Consider the following 20,023-nt stretch of genomic DNA (forward strand, 5'->3'; position numbering starts at 1 on the left):
AGACTTAATAACAGCTCTGAATGGATTTCTTTATTAAGCTTTTATTTATTTCCTCACCATGACAGAACAGAGTGCCACAGGGAGACTAAAGTCAGTACGGTCAACATTATCAACAGGAGTTTCTCTTTAAAAATACAATTATTAGAGATATACAACAACGTCGGAACAAGATTATTTTACAAGCAGTATGACATGATAAAATGACAAACAGCAACAGAGGTTAACAGAGTAGTAGAGAATGTATACTGTAGAATTCAGAGGCTGCTGGTGGGAGGAGCTATAGGATGAAGGGTTCAACGTAATGGCATAAATGGAACAGTATCAAACAAAGACATGGAAACCACGATACGACTCCGTTCCATCCCTTGAACCTGTCCTCCCACTAGACCCCTCTGCTAGATATGGCTCCAGTTTGAGATCTTACTATTTTATGCATGTGTGAAAATGTGGATGGAGTTTAGTCAAATTACATATAAGAACCAGTAAAACTAATAAATGTAAAAAGTATATAAATTCTTCTTCATGGGATCGACCCCATAAAACAGACTTATACTTCATTACAAACCAACATACCTAGAGAATTGTATTTGGAGGGAATCACAAATGTTAGTGGCTCTCGATTACTCAAAGGAATTGATCTAGTTGGAATTCATCTATAGTTGGGAACAGAAATCACTGGGACTCCAGTTAACTGTCACAGGTATCCTCTTACAGAGAGATTTCTTTTGATCTACCACAATTTTCAAAAATGCTGATCTTGAGCCTTGATTATACTGTAGCAAAAGTGTTTCCCAAGAACACTGCACATCCCTGATGACTGTACTTTACATTTAGCAGACGCTCTCATCCAGAGCAACTTACAGGAGCAATTAGGGTTATGTGCTTTGTTCACCTAGGTCGAATCAGGGATTCGAACCAGCAACTTTCCGGTTACTGGCCCAACGCTCTTAACCGCTAGGCTGCCTGCAGCTTCTGTGACCTCGCCATGTCCCTCTGAGACATTAGCATGTTCTGTGTGATATTAACTCCTCTCTGTGAAACATGCACACCCCTGTATCTCTGTGATGTCCACAATATGTATTTATGATGTCAACACCTCTCTGTGACATAAACATGTCTCCCAGAGATGTCATCACGTTTCTGGCATAACATTGCAAGCACATCTGTGAAAGATTTCTCAGTGACATCAAAACATCACATGGCCACATCATCCAGTCTGTGTGACCTCACCACCATCCTATACATGAAGTGTACATGAAGTAAACATCAAGAAACAATCAAACACTTTGCTAGAAATAGAATATTATAAAGTAGGTGATCAAAACTGGAATGGGACTACATTTGAAAATCGTTACTCCATCGTCATGTTCAGTTTTACCTTAAGGCAAGCGTTAGTCTAACCTAGCATAAAATTAGCCAAATATCTACCAGTTTAAGGACGTTATGCAACTCAAGCCGTAACGAAGAAAATCCCCCCCAAAATGTTTTTTTAAATGTTTTAATTATTATATTAATGCACATCTGCTCTCTAAACCACAGTTAGTGCATTTAAGTGCAGTGGAGAACCTTATGGGGCTCTGGAAACAAAACAGAGTGGGAGGGTGACAGAGGAACTAGTAAATAGTGTTGAATGCTTAGTATTCATGGGTGAGTGTTGAGAGAAAAATGCAGCTATGCTACAGAGTAGTGTGTGTAAGAACAGTCGTGAGAGTTTTGAAGGTTCTAGAAGGCTTGGTCCATCCCTCTCTCTTAAGGCCTTAGAGGAAACACAAGCAGCTTCTAATTTTACCCACAATCCCACAGTGAGATATGAAACAGCGTAAAACATCAGTGCATGGGAACTTTAGCGCTACATTGCCTTTTATACAGTACCATTTCAGTACCTAAGTGCCTGTCTAAAGAGAGCAAAAGCCAAATAAAACCTCTTGTTCAAAAGCTTACACCGTTTTTCATTATACGCAAATTCATCTTAACTTTTCGCAAAGGCAACAGAGTATGGGGTCTTGGTTATCAGGACTAGAAGTGATATCTGTACAGTTGTGTAAATTGATGAAAGATGTTTTAGGTGTCTGAGATGAAGTTGGACAAGGTCTGTGGGAGAACAGCTGTGGCTACAGCTCGGCCAGGGTTGCCATGGTGACGGCACATACAGCCATGCCCTCTAATGACTCTTCCATCTTCTCCTCCTGAGACAAACGAGTGAGTAAGGCCAACTAGTGAAGAGAAAGAAAGAGAGGGAAAGAACAACTAGCGAGGAAAGAGAGAAACTGACCTCATGATCAGTGAGGGATATAGAGCGATAAGCACACTGCATCTCATACTGTACACACTATGCATATGGGTATACAAAAGCTGTGTTGTCATGGTTAGCATTTGCGATATTTAAAATGTAGAAAGTTGAAGTAAGCAGCCAATAGGAGATCCCTGTGTGTGTCTGTTGGGCAGGGCTTTGTGGATTATCGGGTCTAGCAGTCCAATGTTACAGTGCAAAAGGAATTAGAGCTGACCCACTATGTCAAAGAAACCAGACAGAGGTGGAACATACGTAAACACAAACACTGCTCCCTTCCATTCACACATTAGAACAGAACATTGTGCTTGGCACTCCGCTGAACAGGTACACACTGGAAGTTAGACCTGAGACACATTTGAGACTCAACTTCTCACGTACAAAACTGACACCAAATCAAGCAAACAACGTACCAACACTAGTACCCAGCCACTTACACAACACAACACACGCATACGTATCTTCATCCAAACATCCAGTGGGAGATGAGAGAACAGAAGCAGCCGGACAGAAGAGGAGCCAGAAAGATGAGGAGACAGAGGAGTTCCCAATGACAGAGACATCTGTCAGTAGAGTAGAGGACAGAGTTTGAGGGCCGATGGGGGGGATAATCAACGTGGGGAGAAGCCTGTTGCTATGCTACAGCCAACCACTTGCGTCATGTCCCATATCTGTGGAAAGAAAGAGCCAATCAGGAAATCGGTAAAGTCAGATGAATATGTAAAGATGACAGTCATTCGCATAGAAAGTAGACACGCATTGATGCACATCACAATGGTAACATGTAAACAACCAACACCTCAACATTTTTGGAGACAGGTTATTGACATGTCAGTGCTACTGTAGCAAGCAAAATAGTGTAGAGGCCATTGCTAACTAACTGCAAACAATTTTAGCTGACAAGCTAATATTCTTGGCTAACTTTGGGGCGAAACAATTCACTTACTTACTGTTAAATTAGTCACTGTAAATCTCATTGCTAGCAAAGGCGATGCTGTCTCCAAAACGGCAAGGTCTCCAGTAATATTAACTTTGACGTTCTAGAACATTTCCGCTTTCCAAGCATATTAAAAAACACTTAGTAGTATTGAGTCTAAAACCCACTCATCAGGGACTGTATCTGACCACTAGTTACTGATCAAGGCTGATAGTATGTCTGACCTTGACGACACGGTCGCTGCCACAGGTCACCATCAGGCCTCTGGAAGGGTCCATGTCCATAAAGGCTATGTTGTGTTTCCCCTCATGGAACGTTGCTAACGCAGTACGACTGGAAGATGAGACAAAGTGGTACGTGAGGAAATGAAGGGGGGGCATGAAGAAGATAAATGTAAATCTGAGTCACATTTTTATTATACTCCGATACAGTATTATTATAGTGACATTACATTTACAGTGGGGCAAAAAAGTATTTAGTCAGCCACCAATTGTGCAAGTTCTCCCACTTAAAAAGATGAGAGAGGCCTGTAATTTTCATCATAGGTACACTTCAACTATGACAGACAAAATGAGGGAAAAAAATCACTCACTCCTCGTCCTTGACGGTGTCATAGCAGGTGTCACACACTCGCACCTGGAACTCAAAGCCCATCACAGGGTATGTAGTGCTCTTGGAACTACACTTCCCACACACCGCTTTGCCACACTTCCTGCAGTGGTGCTAAAACAGAAAACATGAGAGTTAGCCAAGGGTCAATAATAAAGACAGATCACTCCTAGTTCCTGTATTTCTATGTGCCTATATCTACATTTCTACCACAACAATAGAGTCACAAGGATATTTGTATTAGAGTAATGGCTACACCAGGGGCAGCCTGCCCTCTCACCTGCCGAAGCCCAATGGTCTTAGAGTCCCACATCAGCATTAGCCAAGGGTCAAAGAAAATGGACTGATCACTCCCTAGTTCCTATATTTCTACCATTACTATTATAGAGTTACAAGGCAATTCTTACAACAGTAATGGCTATGCCAGAGCCTTGTATTATATTCTCAATACAAGGCTCTGGTCTATACCAGAGGCTGCCTGCCCTCTCACCTGCCTAAGTCCAATGGTCTTTGAGTCCCACATCTGTTTGACGTTCCAGAAAAAAGGCTGCTCACACTTCTGACATGAGTCACTGTCCAACCACGGAGGAGCCTGTAGTGAGTCAAGCAGGAAGAGAAAGTTACAGAGTAGAGGGGGAGTGATGTTACTTTGTAGCAATGTTCAACACCAAAGGGCAATAGTGAGTTGACGTAGCTCCTTAACCAAGCAGATTGTGAGTTCAGCAGCATCTAAGGCAGAGGTGGGAAAACTACAACATGTTTTATTTGGTGCCAAAAAGTTTGCCCACCTCTACTTTTTAAGGAGGAGGTGAAGTGAGGCATTGAGATGTATTCCTGGCTCCTGATATACAGTGCATTCTGAAAGTTCAGACCCCTTTACTTTTTCCTGCATTGTTACGTTACAGCCTTATTCTAAAATTGAATTGTTTCCCCCCCCCCTCATCAATCTACACATAATACGCCATAATGACAAAGCACATTTTTTTTAATAGAAAACAAAAACAGAAATACCTTATTTACATAAGGATTCAGACTTTTCTGTGAGCCTCGAAATTGAGCTCAAGTGCATCCTGTTTCCATTGATCATCCTTGAGATGTTACTACAACTTGATTGGAGTCCACCTGTGGTAAATTAAATTGATTGGATTTAAGGTCTCACAGTTCACAGTGCATGTCAGAGCAAAAACCAAGCGATGAGGTCGAAGGAATTGTCCGTAGAGCTCCAAGACAGGATTGTGTCAAGGCACAGATCTGGGGAAGGGTACAAAAAAAATTATCCAGTACTGAAATACCTCAAGAACAGTGGCCTCCATCACTCTTAAATGAAAGACGTTTGGAAACACCAAGACTCTTCCTAGAGCTGGCCGCCCGGCCAAACTGAGCAATCGGGGGAGAAGGGTCTTGGTCAGGGAGGTGAACAAGAACCCGACTGTCACTCCGAAAGAGCTCCAGAGTTCCTCTGGGGAGATGGGAGAACCTTCCAGAAGGACAACTATCTCTGCAGCGTTCCACCAATCAGGCCTTTATGGTACTGGCCAGACGGAAGCTAATCCTCAGTAAAAGGCACGACAGCCTGCTTGGAGTTCAGATCATGAGAAACAAGATTCTCTGGTCTGATGAAACCAAGATTAAACTATTTGTCCTGAATGCCAAGCGTCACGTCTGGAGGAAACCTGGCACCATCCCTACGGAGAAGTGTGGTGGTGGCAGCATCATGCTGTGAGAATGTTTTTCAGCGGTAGGGACTGGGAGACTAGTCAGGGTCAAGGGAAAGATGAACGGAGCAAAGTACTGAGAGATCCTTGATGAAAACCTGCTCCAGAATGCTCAGGACCTTAGACTGGAGTGAAGGTTCACCTTCCAACAGGACAACGACCCAAAGCACACAGCCTTGACAACGCAGGAGTTGCTTCGGGACAAGTCTCGGAATGTCCTTGAGTGGCCCAGCCAGAGCCCGGACTTGAACCCGATCTAACATCTCCGGGAGAGACCTGAAAATAGCTGTGCAGCGATGTTGTCCATCCAACCTGACAGAGTTTGAGAGGATCTGCAGAGAAGAATGGGATAAACTCCCCAAATACAGGTGTGCCAAGCTTGTAGCGCCATACCAAATTAGACTCAAGGCTGTAGTCACCAAAGGTGCTTCAACAAAGTACTGAGTAAAGAGTCTGAATACTTACGTAAAAGTGATATTTCAGTTTTGTATTTAGAATCAATTTGCAAACATTTCGAAAAACCTGTTTTCCCCTTTGTCATTATGGGGTATTGTGTTTAGATTGATAAGTGGGAAAAAAAACTTCAATCAATTTTAGAATAAGGCTGTAACTTATCAAAATGTTGAAAAAGTCAAGGGGTCTGAATACTTTCTGAATGCACTGTACCTACCTCTTCTCTGGGAGTGTCCATGTTCCACACTGTGACGCCGCCATCTGCAGAACAGGACACCAGCTGTCTGGTCAGCTGCAGGTATCGCACCGCCTGCACTCGGTCACTGGATATTTCGAAGAAGAGAGAGAGGAAGAGAGAGAGAGCGAGAGAGAAAGAGAGAAAGAGAGAAAGAGAGAGAGAAAGAGAGAAAGAGAGAGAGAGAGAGAAAGAGAGAGAGAGAGAGAGAAAGAGAGAGAGAGAGAGAGAAAGAGAGAGAGAGAGAGAAAGAGAGAGAGAGAGAGAAAGAGAGAGAGAGAGAGAGAAAGAGAAAGAGAGAGAAAGAGAGAGAGAGAGAAAGAGAGAGAGAGAGAGAGAGAAAGAGAGAGAGAGAGAAAGAGAGAGAGAAAGGAAGAGAGAGGAACAGAGAGATAGAAAGAGAGGGGTGAGGGAAAAAGGAGGAAGAATGTAGAAAATAGAGTGATCTTCCAAAGAATTCCAGACGTAAATTGGTCTGATAGTTACGCCATCTGAGGAGCTCACAGATGGTAAAACATCAAAATAAAAGGAAGTGAACAGCTCCCTGCGACAACTGGTACTGACCTACAGAGCCCTGCTACTGATAAGCATATGCACTGGCTGACACACACACACACACACACTCCCTCTTACTGGTGTCCCTGGAGCAGTAGTGTTCGTCCCTTGCGGCCCCCGATATCCCACATGATGACACTGTGGTCAGATGCTCCTGAGAACAAAAGCCTCTGAACAGGATCCCACCACAGAGCTTCAATACTACCTGAGGGGGGGAAAGGATGGTGAGAAGGGGGGGAAAGAGAGAGAGAGAGACCAGGAAGTTATGACACAACAGACGGGTGGTTGGTAGTGTGACCGCTTGGTATGGTAACTGCTTAGCATCCAACCACAAGACGCTACAGAGGGTAGTGCATACGGCCCAGTACGTCACTGAGCTCCCTGCCATCCAGGCCCTCTACACCAGGTGGTGTCAGATGAAAGCCCTAAAAATGTTCTAAAACGCCAACCACCCAAGTCATAGACGGATCTCTCTATCACACAGAAAAGCTGTACCAAGTCAGGAACCAACAGGACCCTTATCAGTTTCTAACCCAAAGGCATAAGATTGCTAAAAAGTTAACCAATAGCTACTATCTGCATTGACCCTTTTTGTACTTTTTTGGTGCAAAAAGGGATAATCAACGAGGGGCTATGCATTCTATGGAAAATTATGAATAATGTGGAAGGTGCATCATTTATGGTTCCCGAGTGGAGCATCGGTCTAAAGCACTCCATCTCAATGCAAGAGGAGTCACTACAGTCCCTGGTTCGAATCCAGGCTGTGTCACATCCGGCCGTGATTGGTGGTCCCATAAGGCGATGCACAATTGGCCCAGCATCATCCGGATTTGGCAGGGGTAGGCCGTCATTGTAAATAAGAATTTGTTCTTAACTGACTTGCCTAGTTAAATAAAGGTTAAATAAAAAATATAAATAATTTACCACATTTGCCACTAGAAATGTGTTCAACATCCACTGAAGTAGCTAGCAAGTTTACTACAGTAGATAGTACAGTAGCTAGTTGCCTTGGTGACCAAACAAACATGGTTGTATGTTTCGCTAACCAAACCATCAGTCAAATTCAACAATACCAATAAATGTTCAGTAGGACTTTTGCTTTCTAAAGCAGCTCAAACATAAAACATGTGCAATATAGGGAAATAATGCACGCTGTAGAATGCCCTTCAAGCCAATCAGAAATGAGTATTCAACAATGCCAAGGTATAATGTTTATTATAAACCAAGTAGTTTGGCTCCTGGATGCTGACTGGCTGAAAGCAGTGGTATATCAGACTGTATACCATGGGTATGACAAAACATATTATTTTACTGTTCTAATTACTTTGGTAATAATAATAATAGCAGCAATAAGGCATCTGGGGTTTGCTGTATATGGCCAATACACTACCACAGCTAAGGGCTGTATCCAGGCACTCAGTGTTGTGCATAAGAACAACACTTAGCCGTGGTATATTGACCATATAACAGCACTTCATACCACATTGTTTAATTATCTATCCTGTTGCCTAGTTACTTTATCCTTATCTATATGTACATATCTACATCAATTACCTCGTACCCCTGCATATCGAATCAGTACTGGTACCCAGTCACATACAGTGCATTCAGAAAGTACTCAGACCCTTTGACTTGTTCCACATTTTGTTACATTACAGCTTTATTCTAAAATGGATTAAATAGTTTTTCCCCCTCATCAATCTACACACAATACCCCATAATTACAAAACAAAAACATGTTTACTTTTTTTTGTTGCAAATTTAAAAAATGAAATTTACATAAGTATGCAGACCCTTTACTCAGTACTTTGTTGAAGCACCTTTGGCAGTGATTACAGCGTTGAGTCTTCTTGGGTATGACTCCACATGCAAGGCACACCTGTATTTGGGGAGTTTCTCCCATTCTTCTCTGCAGATCCTCTCAAGCTCTGTCAGGTTGGATGGGGAACGTCACTGCACAGCTATTTTCAGGTCTCTCCAGAGATGTTGTACCGGGTTCAAGTTCGGGCTCTGGCTGGGCCACTCAAGGACATTCCGAGACTTGTCCCAAAGCCACTCCTGCATTGTCTTGGCTGTGTGCTTTGGGTCGTTGTCCTGTTGGAAGGTGAACCTTTGCCCCAGTATGAGGTCCTGAGCAGGTTTTCATCAAGAATCTCTGTACTTTGCTCCGTCCATCTTTCCCTCGATCCTGTCTCCCAGTCCCTTCCGCTGAAAAACACCACCATGCTTCACCGTAGGAATGGTGCCAAGTTTCCTGTCATGTGCCTTTTACTGAAGAGTGGCTTCCATCTGGCCACTCTACCATAAAGGCCCGATTGGTGGAGTGCAGCAAAGATGTTTGTCCTTCTGGAAGGTTCTCCCATTGCCACAGAGGAACTATGGAGCGCTGTCAGAGTGATCATCGGGTTCTTGGTCAGCTCTCTGACCAAGGACCTTCTCACCTGATTGCTCAGTTTGGCCGGGCGGTCAGCTCTAGGAAGAGTCTTGGTGGTTCCAAAACTTCTTCCATTTAAGAGTGATGAGGCCACAGTGTTCTTGGGGTCCTTCAATACTATACATTTTTTGGTACCCTTCCCCAGATCTGGGTCTCGACACAATCCTGTCTTGGAGCTCTACGGACAATTCCTTCGACCTCATGGCTTGGTTTTTACTCTGACGTGCACTGTCAACTGTGGGACCTTATATAGACAGATATCTGCCTTTCCAATTCATGTCCAATCAATTCAATTCACCATAGGTGAACTCCAATCAAGTTGTAAAAACATCAAGGATGACCAATGGAAACAGGATGCACCTGACCTCCATTTCGAGTCTCATAAGGTCTGTTTTTTAAATACATTTGCAAAACATTTCTAAAAACCTGTTTTCGCTTTGTCATTATGGGGTATTGTCAGGGAAAATGTAATTGAATCCATTTTAGAATGAAGATGTAACATAACAAAATGTAATTGAATCCATTTTAGAATGAGGATGTAACATAACAAAATGTAATTGAATCCATTTTAGAATGAGGATGTAACATAACAAAATGTAATTGAATCCATTTTAGAATGAGGATGTAACATAACAAAATGTAATTGAATCCATTTTAGAATGAGGATGTAACATAACAAAATGTAATTGAATCCATTTTAGAATGAGGATGTAACATAACAAAATGTGGAAAAAGGGAAGGGATCTGAATACTTTCCGAATTAACATTTCAGTCTACACCGGTTGTTTACGAAGCATTTGACAAATAACATTTGATTGATTTTAGAAGGTTGGGGTGAGTCAAAGGGAAATGAGAGCCAGTTTCATCATCGCATTTGATGGTTTTTGCGACTGCACTTGAATAAACTTTAAAAGTTCTTGAAATGTTCCACATTGACTGACATTCATGTCTTTAAAAGGAATGGACTGTCGTTTCTCTTTGCTTATTTGAGCTGTTCTGGCCATTATATGGACTTAGTCTTTTACCAAATAGGGCCCTCTTCCGTGAAGCATGGAGAAGGAGGTGTGATGGTGCTTTGCTGGTGACATTTCTAAATAAATCACAGACATTCAAGGCACACTAAACCAGCATGGCTACCACAGCATTCTGCAGCGGTACATCATCCCATCTGGTTTGCGCTTAGTGGGACCAACATTTGTTTTTCAACAGGACAATGACACACACCTCCAGGCTGTGTAAGGGCTATTTGACCAAGAAGGAGAGTGATGGAGTGCTGCATCAGATGACCTGACCTCCACAATCACCCGAGTTGGACCACAGAGTGAAAGAAAAGCAGCCAAAAACTGCTCAGCAAATGTGGGAACTCCTTCAAGACTGTTGGAAAAGCATTCCAGGTGAGGCTGGTTGAGAGAATGCCAAGAGTATTATGATTTGTTTAAGATTTTTTTGGTTACTACATGTTATTTCATAGTTTTGATGTCATCACTATTATTCTACAATGTAGAAAATAGTAAAAAATAAAGAAAAACCCTTGAATGAGCAGGTGTCCAAACTTGACTAGTACACACACAATTTTCGTAAAAAACATAATGTGCAATCACGTGCGCACGCGCACACACACACACACACACACACACACACACACACACACACACACACACACACACACACACAGTCCTTGTTTTTGAAAGAAAAGCAAACTAAAATAACATCAAATTGATCAGAAATACAGTGTAGACATTGTTAATGTTGTAAACAACAATTGTAGCTGGACAAAGCAAAAACATGTTTACATTTTTTTTGCAAATAAAAAAACTGAAATATGACATTTACAAAAGTATGCAGAACCTTTACTCTGCACTTTGTTGAAGCACCTTTGACAGCGATTATAGCGCTGAGTTCCTCTGTCCAATGTCTGTGTTCTTTTGCCCATCTTAATCTTTTCTTCTTATTGACCAGTCTGAGATATGGCTTTTCTTTGCAACTCTGCCTAGAAGGCCAGCATCCCAGAGTCGCCTCTTCACTGTTGACGTTGAGACTGGTGTTTTGCGGGTACTATTTAATGAAGCTGCCAGTTGAGGATTTGTGAGGCGTCTGTTTCCCAAACTAGACACTAATGTACTTGTCCTCTTGCTCAGTTGTGCACCGGGGCCTCACACTCCTCTTTCTATTCTGGTTAAAGCCCGTTTGTGCTGTTCTGTGAAGGGAGTAGTACACAGCGTTGTACGAGATCTTCAGTTTCTTCGCAATTTCTCACATGGAATAGCCTTCATTTCTCAGAACAAGAACAGACTGACAGGTTTCAGAAGAAAGTTATTTGTTTCTGGCCATTTTGAGCCTGTAATCAAACTCACAAATGCTGATGCTCCAGATACTCAACTAGTCTAAAGAAGGACAGTTTTATTGCTTCTTTAGCATAAGAACAGTTTTCAGCTGTGCTAACAGAATTGCAAAATGGTTTTCTAATGATCAATTAGCCTTATAAAATGATAAACTTGTATTAGCTAACACAACGTGCATTGGAACACAGGAGTGATGGTTGCTGATAATGGGCCTCTGTACACCTATGTAGATATTCCATTAAAAATCTGCTGTTTCCAGCTACAATAGTCATTTACAACATTAACAATATCTACACTGTATTTCTGATCAATTTGCTGTTATTTTAAATGGACAAAAAAGTTGCTTTTCTTTCAAAAACAAGGACATTTCTAAGTGACCCCAAACTTTTGAACGACAGTATACATACAAGTGAAAAACTGTTACCCCACTGCATGACAATACAGTATGGTTCCATACAATCTGCCAGCAACATTTCCTCTTTTAAATGATTGCCAGTTAGAGATGGCATCCGAGCACTTTGTAGCGTCCGTTTCCATATTGTGCATAGGCTGTCCGTGTGTCCCTGTGTGTGTCACAGGAGGCTGCTGAGTGGCAAACGGCTCATAATAATGTCCGGAATGGAGCAAATGGAATGGCATCAAACGCCTGAAAACCATGTATTTGATACCATTCCACTCATTATCACGAGCCCATCCTCCCCAATTAAGGTGCCACCAACCTCCTGTGGTATGTGTGTTACCTTCGTGGCCCTTCAGTGTGGTGATGGTGGAGTAGGTCTGTCTCTCCAGTTTCAGCAGGGTGATCTGTCCTGAGTAGTCCCCTACAAAGGCATGCTGGGTGTCGTTGTCATACCTAAACACAGAGTCAAGGAAGATACACAGGAAGAGCACATAGGACAGATAGGAAGTTACCTTTGACCAAAGAAGTCATTCTTAGGAATATGAACATTAACAATAAACTGACCCCTGTCCAGCTCTCAAGCAAACAGAGAAGGATACTGTAGACAGTTGGCCCAGGAGCCGAAGTAGTGGCGCCCCAGCATACTGCCGCTCTGGGTGCACATCCAGCTCACACTCTTGTCGTGTCCGGTGCTCACCACCCACTCGCTCTCCAGAGAAAACACCATGTCTGACACACGGTTCTGATGGGCTGGACACAGCCACAATGGGTTAAATACACACACACACACAAATGTTGAAATCATTCTCCACTCAACTTTCTCTTTCTGCAAAAGGTTTGAGTGAGTAGAATGACTATAGATTACTTAATGGAGTTTTTCTGTTCTGGGCCCATTTTCACTGCTGGATGAGAACTGCTAGAAACTTCCACAGTGACATCTGTTTTTTGGCATTTAATGCTTTTTTTTTTTACTCAAGTTTCCCTAAGCAGGGATTTTCCAGTGATGAGAGAAGGGTCCAGGCTGCATGGCTAGCCTGTTAGTCACAGAGACCATATTCTCTGAGCCTGGGGGAAGGTGACTGTAGTCGCTCTGGATAAGAGCGTCTGCTAAATGACTTAAATGTAAATGTAAATGTAACATAATAATAGTCAGACAATATGAGGTGGTGGTGGATCATCATCATCATCAAGTTGGATTGCTTGAACAATAATTACTTATCCTCTTTCACTGTGGGTCTGGGTCTGAGTGTGTGCATGCATGTGTTCTAAGCAGCAATGACGTCGGTCTCCATTTCCTGTTCAGACATTTCCCCAGAGGCATGCTGGGTAGGGACCAGATTATTTCTCATGGGACTGGGCAGTGCTTCAGAACACAGCCCAGTATACACACATACTAATGTACACTAAAGAGCCATTATCACTGATATATACTGTTACACAAGACTCCATTACTGAACACTAGAGATCATATCATGTCTACATCACCAAAGCTTCTTAGTTTTCATTGGCTTTGTAAAGGCAAAAAAAAAACACTACGATCTCACCAGGATAGGTCTTCACATGGTTCATCTTGTTGAAATCTTCAGACAAAAGGAGTTCCTGTTAGCACCACCAAACAATAGTAAAGATCAGTTACCAGTCCCACTCTTATTCCATGTAACTTCATACTTGTAGCTTGTTTCTCATTCAAAGCAGGGACACATTAGAAATGGGGTTAGTGTGAACCAGAATGGAATGTTATGGGTCCACTCAAAACACAGAGACTGGGGTTTACACATGAGGTCATCTTTAAGGCTTCATCTCACTCACCACAATGGCTCCGTTGTCCTGCCCGATGAAGATGCGCCTGCTGTCGTGATGGTATGACATACAGGAGCACGGCGCTAGTACAGAGATGAAAAATATGTATTGAAAAAACAATTGTGTATGGCCAATGTTTTGATTCAATAGTATACGCTTTAGCTACAGAGGCTTGCGAAAGTATTCACCCCCTTGGCATTTTTCCTATTTCGTTGCCTTACAACCTGGAATTAAAATAGATTTTTGGGGGGCCTGTATAATTTTATTTACACAACATTCCTACCACTTTGAAGATGCAAAATATGTTTTATTGTGAAACAAACAAGAAAAGACAAAACAACTTAAAACTTGAGCATGCATAACTATCCCCCCCCCCCCCCCCCCCCCCCCCCAAAGTCAATACTTTGTAAAGCCACCTTTTGCAGCAATTACAGCTGTAAGTCTCTTGGGGTATGTCTCTATAAGCTTGGCACATCTAGCCACTGGGATTTTTGCCCATTCTTCAAGACAAAACTGCTCCAGCTCCTTCAAGTTGGATGGGTTCCGCTGGTGTACAGCAATCTTTAAGTCATACCACAGATTATCAATTGGATTGGGTCTGGGCTTTGACTAGGCCATTCCAAGACATTTAAATGTTTCCCCTTAAACCCTTCAAGTGTTGCTTTAGCATTATGCTTAAGGTCATTGTCCTGCTGGAAGGTGAACCTCCGTCCCAGTCTCAAATCTCTGAAAGACCGAAACAGGTTTCTCTGAAGAATTTCGTGTATTTAGCGCCATCCATCATTCCTTCAATTCTGACCAGTTTCCCAGTCCCTGCCGATGAAAAACATCCCCACAGCATGATGCTGCCATGGTGTTCTCGGGGTGATGAGAGGTGTTGGGTTTGCCCCAGACATAGCGTGTTCCTTGATGGCCCAAAAGCTCAATTTTAGTCTCATCTGACCAGAGTACCTTCTTCCATATGTTTGGGGAGTCGCCCACATGCCTTTTGGTGAACACCAAATGTGTTTGCTCCTTTTTTTCACTTAAGCAATGGCTTTTTTCTGGCCACTCTTCCGTAAAGCCCAGCTCTGTGGAGTGTATGGCTTAAATTGGTCCTATGGACAGATGCTCCAATCTCCACTGTGGAGCTTTGCAGCCCCTTCAGGGATATCTTTGGTGTCTTTGTTGCATCTCTGATTAATGCCCTCCTTGCCTGGTCTGTGAGTTTTGCTGGGTGTCCCTCTCTTGGCAGGTTTGTTGTGGTGCCATATTCTTTCCATTTTTTAATAATGGATTTAAATGGTGCTCCCTGGGATGTTCAAAGTTTCTGATATTTTTTTATAACCCAACTCTGATCTGTACTTCTCCACAACTTTGTCCCTGACCTGTTTGGAGAGCTCCTTGGTCTTCATGGTGCAGCTTGCTTGTTGGTGCCCCTTGCTTAGTGGTGTTGGAGACTCTGGGGCCTTTCAGAACAGGTGTATATATACACTGAGATCATGTGACACTTAGATTACACCCAGGTGGACTTTAACTAATCTTATTTAGGGGCTTCTTAGCAAAGGGGGTGAATACATATACACGCACCACTTTTCTGTTTTATTTTTTTTTTAAACAAGTAAAAATGTTTTCATTTCACTTCACCAATTTGGACTATTTTGTGTATGTCCATTACATGAAATCCAAATAAAAATCTATTTAAATTACAGGTTGTAATGCAACAAAAATCAGAAAAATGCCAAGGGGGATGAATACTTTTGCATGGCACTGTATTTTTAGCATCTAACATTAGTGGACGTTTCAGATGAGGCCTACTTCTAATCGCTTGTGGTACTTACAGGAGACTGTGTGGTAGATGCTGGGCCAGTACTGTCCACTGTCTCTCTTCAGCCATACCCGGATAGTTCTGGACATAGGACACAGGAAATGTCATATTCAAACTTCAAGTGCCCCTCTTGGCACTGTTCCTGCAGGTGCAGCATGATAGTCTCAAATGTGAATAGGGATTACAGTACTAAAACTTGGGCTACTTGGGAGGAAAATGTCTAAGACTGTCAGCTCCTCTATTGCAATATAATACCGTTTTAGAACACCATGGATTTCTCAAGCCACAAGATCATTGTGACACAAAAGGAGAGTACAGTGTCATTACGACAGTCCAGTCACAAGATATAAAAAAATAACTTCTCATACTACTTGAATCTCCCTTCCTCAAAAATGTTCCCTTTCTAGTCAACCATGAGAAGCTTATCCTACTGGGGACAAGGAAGGGTATTTAAATTCTCTCGATACCTTGCTCAGGATATTGCTCTTCAATGTACAATTGACCAAGCATGACCGCCACATTAACCTGCTCTGATCTACGCCTGCCTGGTGCCCTAAAGTTGACCAGAAGAGGATGGCCTCCCGTTTTAGAGAAGTGCCCATCCTACCATCTCTTCCTCACCATTTATGAATACTTTTTGGAGTAGGTGTTAATGGCCTACATCTCTTTTGTGTCTAAATTGTGTGGTTAGGCGGTGCACAAAATGACTGAAAACAAAATAAAAATTAAACTGCAATTGGGGTTGGAGGTGGCAGATACACTTGTCAATTGATTCACATAAGGCATACCCCTAAGATAACGTCTCAAATAATGGTGACTGTTGGGTATTAGGTAGTATTTTTATGCTAGTTTGCTGTACCTGCACCAAAACCAGTATTTTTCCTTCATAGCTTGTTCTCCATCTTTTTAAATAGGGAGCCAATTTGTTTTCAGGACTTTTATTCCCATAGCTGATCAAAACTCATTCTTTCATGGCTCTCTCTCGTCCCTCTGCAGCAGACATACGGTGAGCAATATGTTTGAAACATTGAATCGAAATACATAAAGAATCGTGAGAATCGCAATACGTACCATAACCTATGTATCGTGATAATATTGTATCATGAGGTCCCTGGCAAATCCCAGTCCTAGTATGTAGCGAAGGTAACATGTAGTCAAATGTATACCAACTAGCACACAAATCAACAATATCCTGATGTCAGTGCCACGATTGTGCAGCTAGCTAGCGTTACACACATTGTTATGCCCTGAGGATATGCATTCCAAACCTACTAACTAGCTAACTTGCCAAATCAATAGAATAATATTTGCTATTGCTAACATCTACGAAAGCAGTAAACTGTTTATGCAGTAGCCTCTTGGAGCGAAGTTGATTCGTCACACATTGAGAGTTTCTTCAAGTGCAGTCGCAAAAACCATCAAGCGCTATGATGAAACTGGCTCTCATGAGAACCGCCACAGGAAAGGAAGACCCAGGGTTACCTCTGCTGTGGAGGATAAGTTACCAGCCTCAAAAATTGCAGCCCAAATAAATGCTTCACAGAGTTCAAGTAACAGACACATCTCAACATCAACTGTTCAGGGGAGGCTGCGAGAATCAGGCCTTCATGGAAAAATTGCTGCAAAGAAATCACTACTAAAAGGACACCAATAACAAGAAGAGACTTGCTTGGGCCAAGAAACACAAGCAATGGACATTAGACCGGTGGAAATTTGTCCTTTGGTCTGGAGTCCAAATTGGAGATTTTTGGTTCCAACCGCCGTGTCTTTATGAGACGCATAATAGGTGAAAGGATGATCTCCGCATGTGTATTTCCTACCGTAAAGCATGGAGGAGGAGGTATGGTGTGGGGGTGCTTTGCTGGTGACACTGTCTGTGAATTATTTAGAATTCTGGGATTTATTTAGAATTCAAGGTACACTTAACCAGCATGACTACCACAGCATTCTGCAGCCATCCCATCTGTTTTGAGTTTAGTGGGACTATAATTTGTTTGTCAACAAGACAATGACCCAACAAACCTCCAGGCTGTGTAAGGACTATTTTACCAAGAAGGAGAGTGATGGAGTGCTGCATCAGATGACCTGGCCTCCACAATGCCCCAACCTCAACCAAACTGAGATGGTTTGGGATGAGTTGGACCACAGAGTGAAGGAACAGCAGTCAACAAGTGCTCAGCATATGTGGGAACTCCTTCAAGTCTGTTGGAAAAGCATTCCAGGTGAAGTTGGTTGATAGAATGCCAAGAGTGTGCAAAGCTGTCATCAAGGCAAAGGGTGGCTATTTGAAGTATCTCAAATATATGTTGATTAGTTTAACACTTTTTTGGATACTACTTGATTCCATATGTGATTTCATAGTTTTGTTGTCTTCACTATTATTCTACAATGTAGAATATAGTCAAAATAAAGAAAAACCCTTGAATGAGTAGGTGTTCTAAAACTGTTGACCGGGAGTGTATGTATAAAATGTATTTATAATTATATGACAATATGTAAAGTTGACTATAATTCCATTACACAATTTCTGATACATCACATGCCTTACTTTTTTCTGCTGCATAAGTAAAAGTAGGAAAGGCATCACTTATGCCTCAACCACAGATAGAACAACGAGACAGATATTTCACCGGATGTATAAATGTGAAGCATCTGGTTGGCGTTTCCACTCATACCAACTATGGTAGTGACAGGAAGCTCAGTGGCCGGCAGAGGGAGATGACGGAACGAGATGGATTTCGGCGGACATTCTGCTAATTTAATCATCAATGAAACATTTGATCTCAATACAGTTCTGTTCCCAAAACTACAATCTGTTACGAACAGAGTGAACCAAGTTTTGTAGACTTTACCCTTTGCCAAAGTTTTTTTTTAAATGCAGTGCAAAGGCAAATTTAGTTATTGCACATGCACCCTTCACAGAGTAGGAGTTCCCCAACGGAAATATGCAAATGTATGCTAGAACAGGCCAATGGGATCTCGCTAGCTCGTGCTTGGCTCTTCCCACCTCCTTGCTTGTTCTTCCCATTATGGCTCATTTGTTCCAATTTGAAACAACAAGCTGGGGTCTATCTTGGTTTAGTTATAAAAATATTTGCCTTTACTGCCATTTATTCCAATTAGACTGGTTTTGGATTTCTCCCTGAGTAAGATGGCTTCCATTTTCGCCCTACTGTGGAAATTTGAGGGTTTATGACAAAGCTAACACAGATAGAACAATGAGCCAGATATTTCACTGGACGTATAAATGTGAAGCATCCGGTTGGCGTTTCCACTCACTACCAAATATGGTGATGAGAGGAAGCCCAGTTACTGGCAGTGGTAGAAGATGGAACAAGATGGATTTTGCCCAACATTCAATTAATCATTTCATCTCCAAACAGCGGACTGCGTTTTGCAGCCTTTTGCCAAAGTTTCTAAAAAATGCGTCGTTTAGAAGGGGTGCAAGGGCGAATTGAGTTACTGCACACGCGCACTTACCAGAGTAGGCGTTCCCTAACGGAAATATGAAAATAAAGGCTAAAACGCGCCAATAGGATCTCGCTAGCTCCTGCTTGGCTCTGCCTACCTCCTTGCTTGTTCTGTCCACTTTGATTAATTTGCTCCCATTGGAAAGACAAGCTCTGGGTTAGTTATAAAAATCTTTGTAGCTAGCCCCTCTAGTTTAATAGGATATCTATTGTCTTGCAGGTATTTACATGGTTTTGCGCACGTACCAGGTGATATAGATTTAAACTTCAATACCGGTGTTCTAAAAAAGTCGACTAAATATGTTCCTGTAGATGTTTTGTGTTAAGATTGGAACATGTGAAGGACCAACATCAGACAATCGGCTGAGTAAGTTCAAATATAACTGTATTCAACATTCCGGCTTGAAGAGGACCATCTGAAGAATCAAACATTGTCATGATGTTCTAGACAGTGTATTTAGAATAGAACCGTCTGGTCCCCATGGCAAAATGTGTTATTGACTGTACGTTTGTTTGTGTGTAACTCTGTGTTGTTGTTTTTGTCCCACTGTTTTGCTTTATCTTGGCCAGGTCGCAGTTGTAAATGAGAACTTGTTCTCAACTGGCCTACCTGGTTAAATAAAGGTGAAAAAAATAATAGTAAGCAGGCTAGCTAACGTTACCGTTATCTGGCTAATAGCTAGATAATGATCTGGAAAACAGCTAATGGGGCGTCAGACAACCTACCTGTCCTCGCTAACCGTGATCACTCCGTCCTCTTTCGGTATCAAAACTGCAGCATTGACCGTATGCGAGTGTCCTTCGATATTATTTAGAAGAACTGGTCTTGAACTTTGAGGCCTCGAATGAATCTCTGCCGCCATAGCTATGTTTTCTTTTCCTCCCAACTCGACAATCAGCTGACGGCTAAGGAAGTTGAGTAAGATTACCATAATGTCTAGAATAGTAGCGCACTGCTTTGTTTCTTCTACTATAA

The 20,023-nt window shown here is 42.2% G+C and overlaps 1 protein-coding gene across 1 annotated transcript; it reads right to left on the reverse strand.

Annotated features, from left to right (window-relative positions):
- Nucleotides 1-8: 8 nt before the first annotated feature.
- Nucleotides 9-19,971, reverse strand: LOC129831813 (WD repeat and FYVE domain-containing protein 1-like). The gene is made up of 12 exons (XM_055895284.1): nucleotides 19,774-19,971; nucleotides 15,591-15,658; nucleotides 13,780-13,853; nucleotides 13,515-13,569; nucleotides 12,570-12,720; nucleotides 12,311-12,423; nucleotides 6,873-6,999; nucleotides 6,222-6,327; nucleotides 4,327-4,428; nucleotides 3,820-3,950; nucleotides 3,452-3,560; nucleotides 9-2,961 (listed from the first exon to the last, which is right to left on the reverse strand). Exons 1-12 carry the CDS (start codon nucleotides 19,908-19,910, stop codon nucleotides 2,902-2,904), a joined length of 1,233 nt encoding a protein of 410 aa, XP_055751259.1. The 5' UTR covers nucleotides 19,911-19,971; the 3' UTR covers nucleotides 9-2,901.
- Between the last annotated feature and the right edge of the window lie 52 nt (nucleotides 19,972-20,023).

This window comes from Salvelinus fontinalis, chromosome 33 (genome assembly GCF_029448725.1).
Source record: "Salvelinus fontinalis isolate EN_2023a chromosome 33, ASM2944872v1, whole genome shotgun sequence".
In the NCBI taxonomy this organism is placed as follows: domain Eukaryota; kingdom Metazoa; phylum Chordata; class Actinopteri; order Salmoniformes; family Salmonidae; genus Salvelinus; species Salvelinus fontinalis.

Excerpts from the sequence above, each read along its gene's own strand:
- LOC129831813 (XM_055895284.1), bottom strand. The coding sequence starts at position 19,910 with ATGGCGGCAGAGATTCATTCGAGGCCTCAAAGTTCAAGACCAGTTCTT. Across the intron at positions 4,429-6,221 it reads TGGACACTCCCAGAGAAGAG|GCTCCTCCGTGGTTGGACAG; the intron begins GTAGGTACAGTG and ends GACTCACTACAG. Across the intron at positions 3,951-4,326 it reads AGACCATTGGACTTAGGCAG|CACCACTGCAGGAAGTGTGG; the intron begins GTGAGAGGGCAG and ends TTTCTGTTTTAG.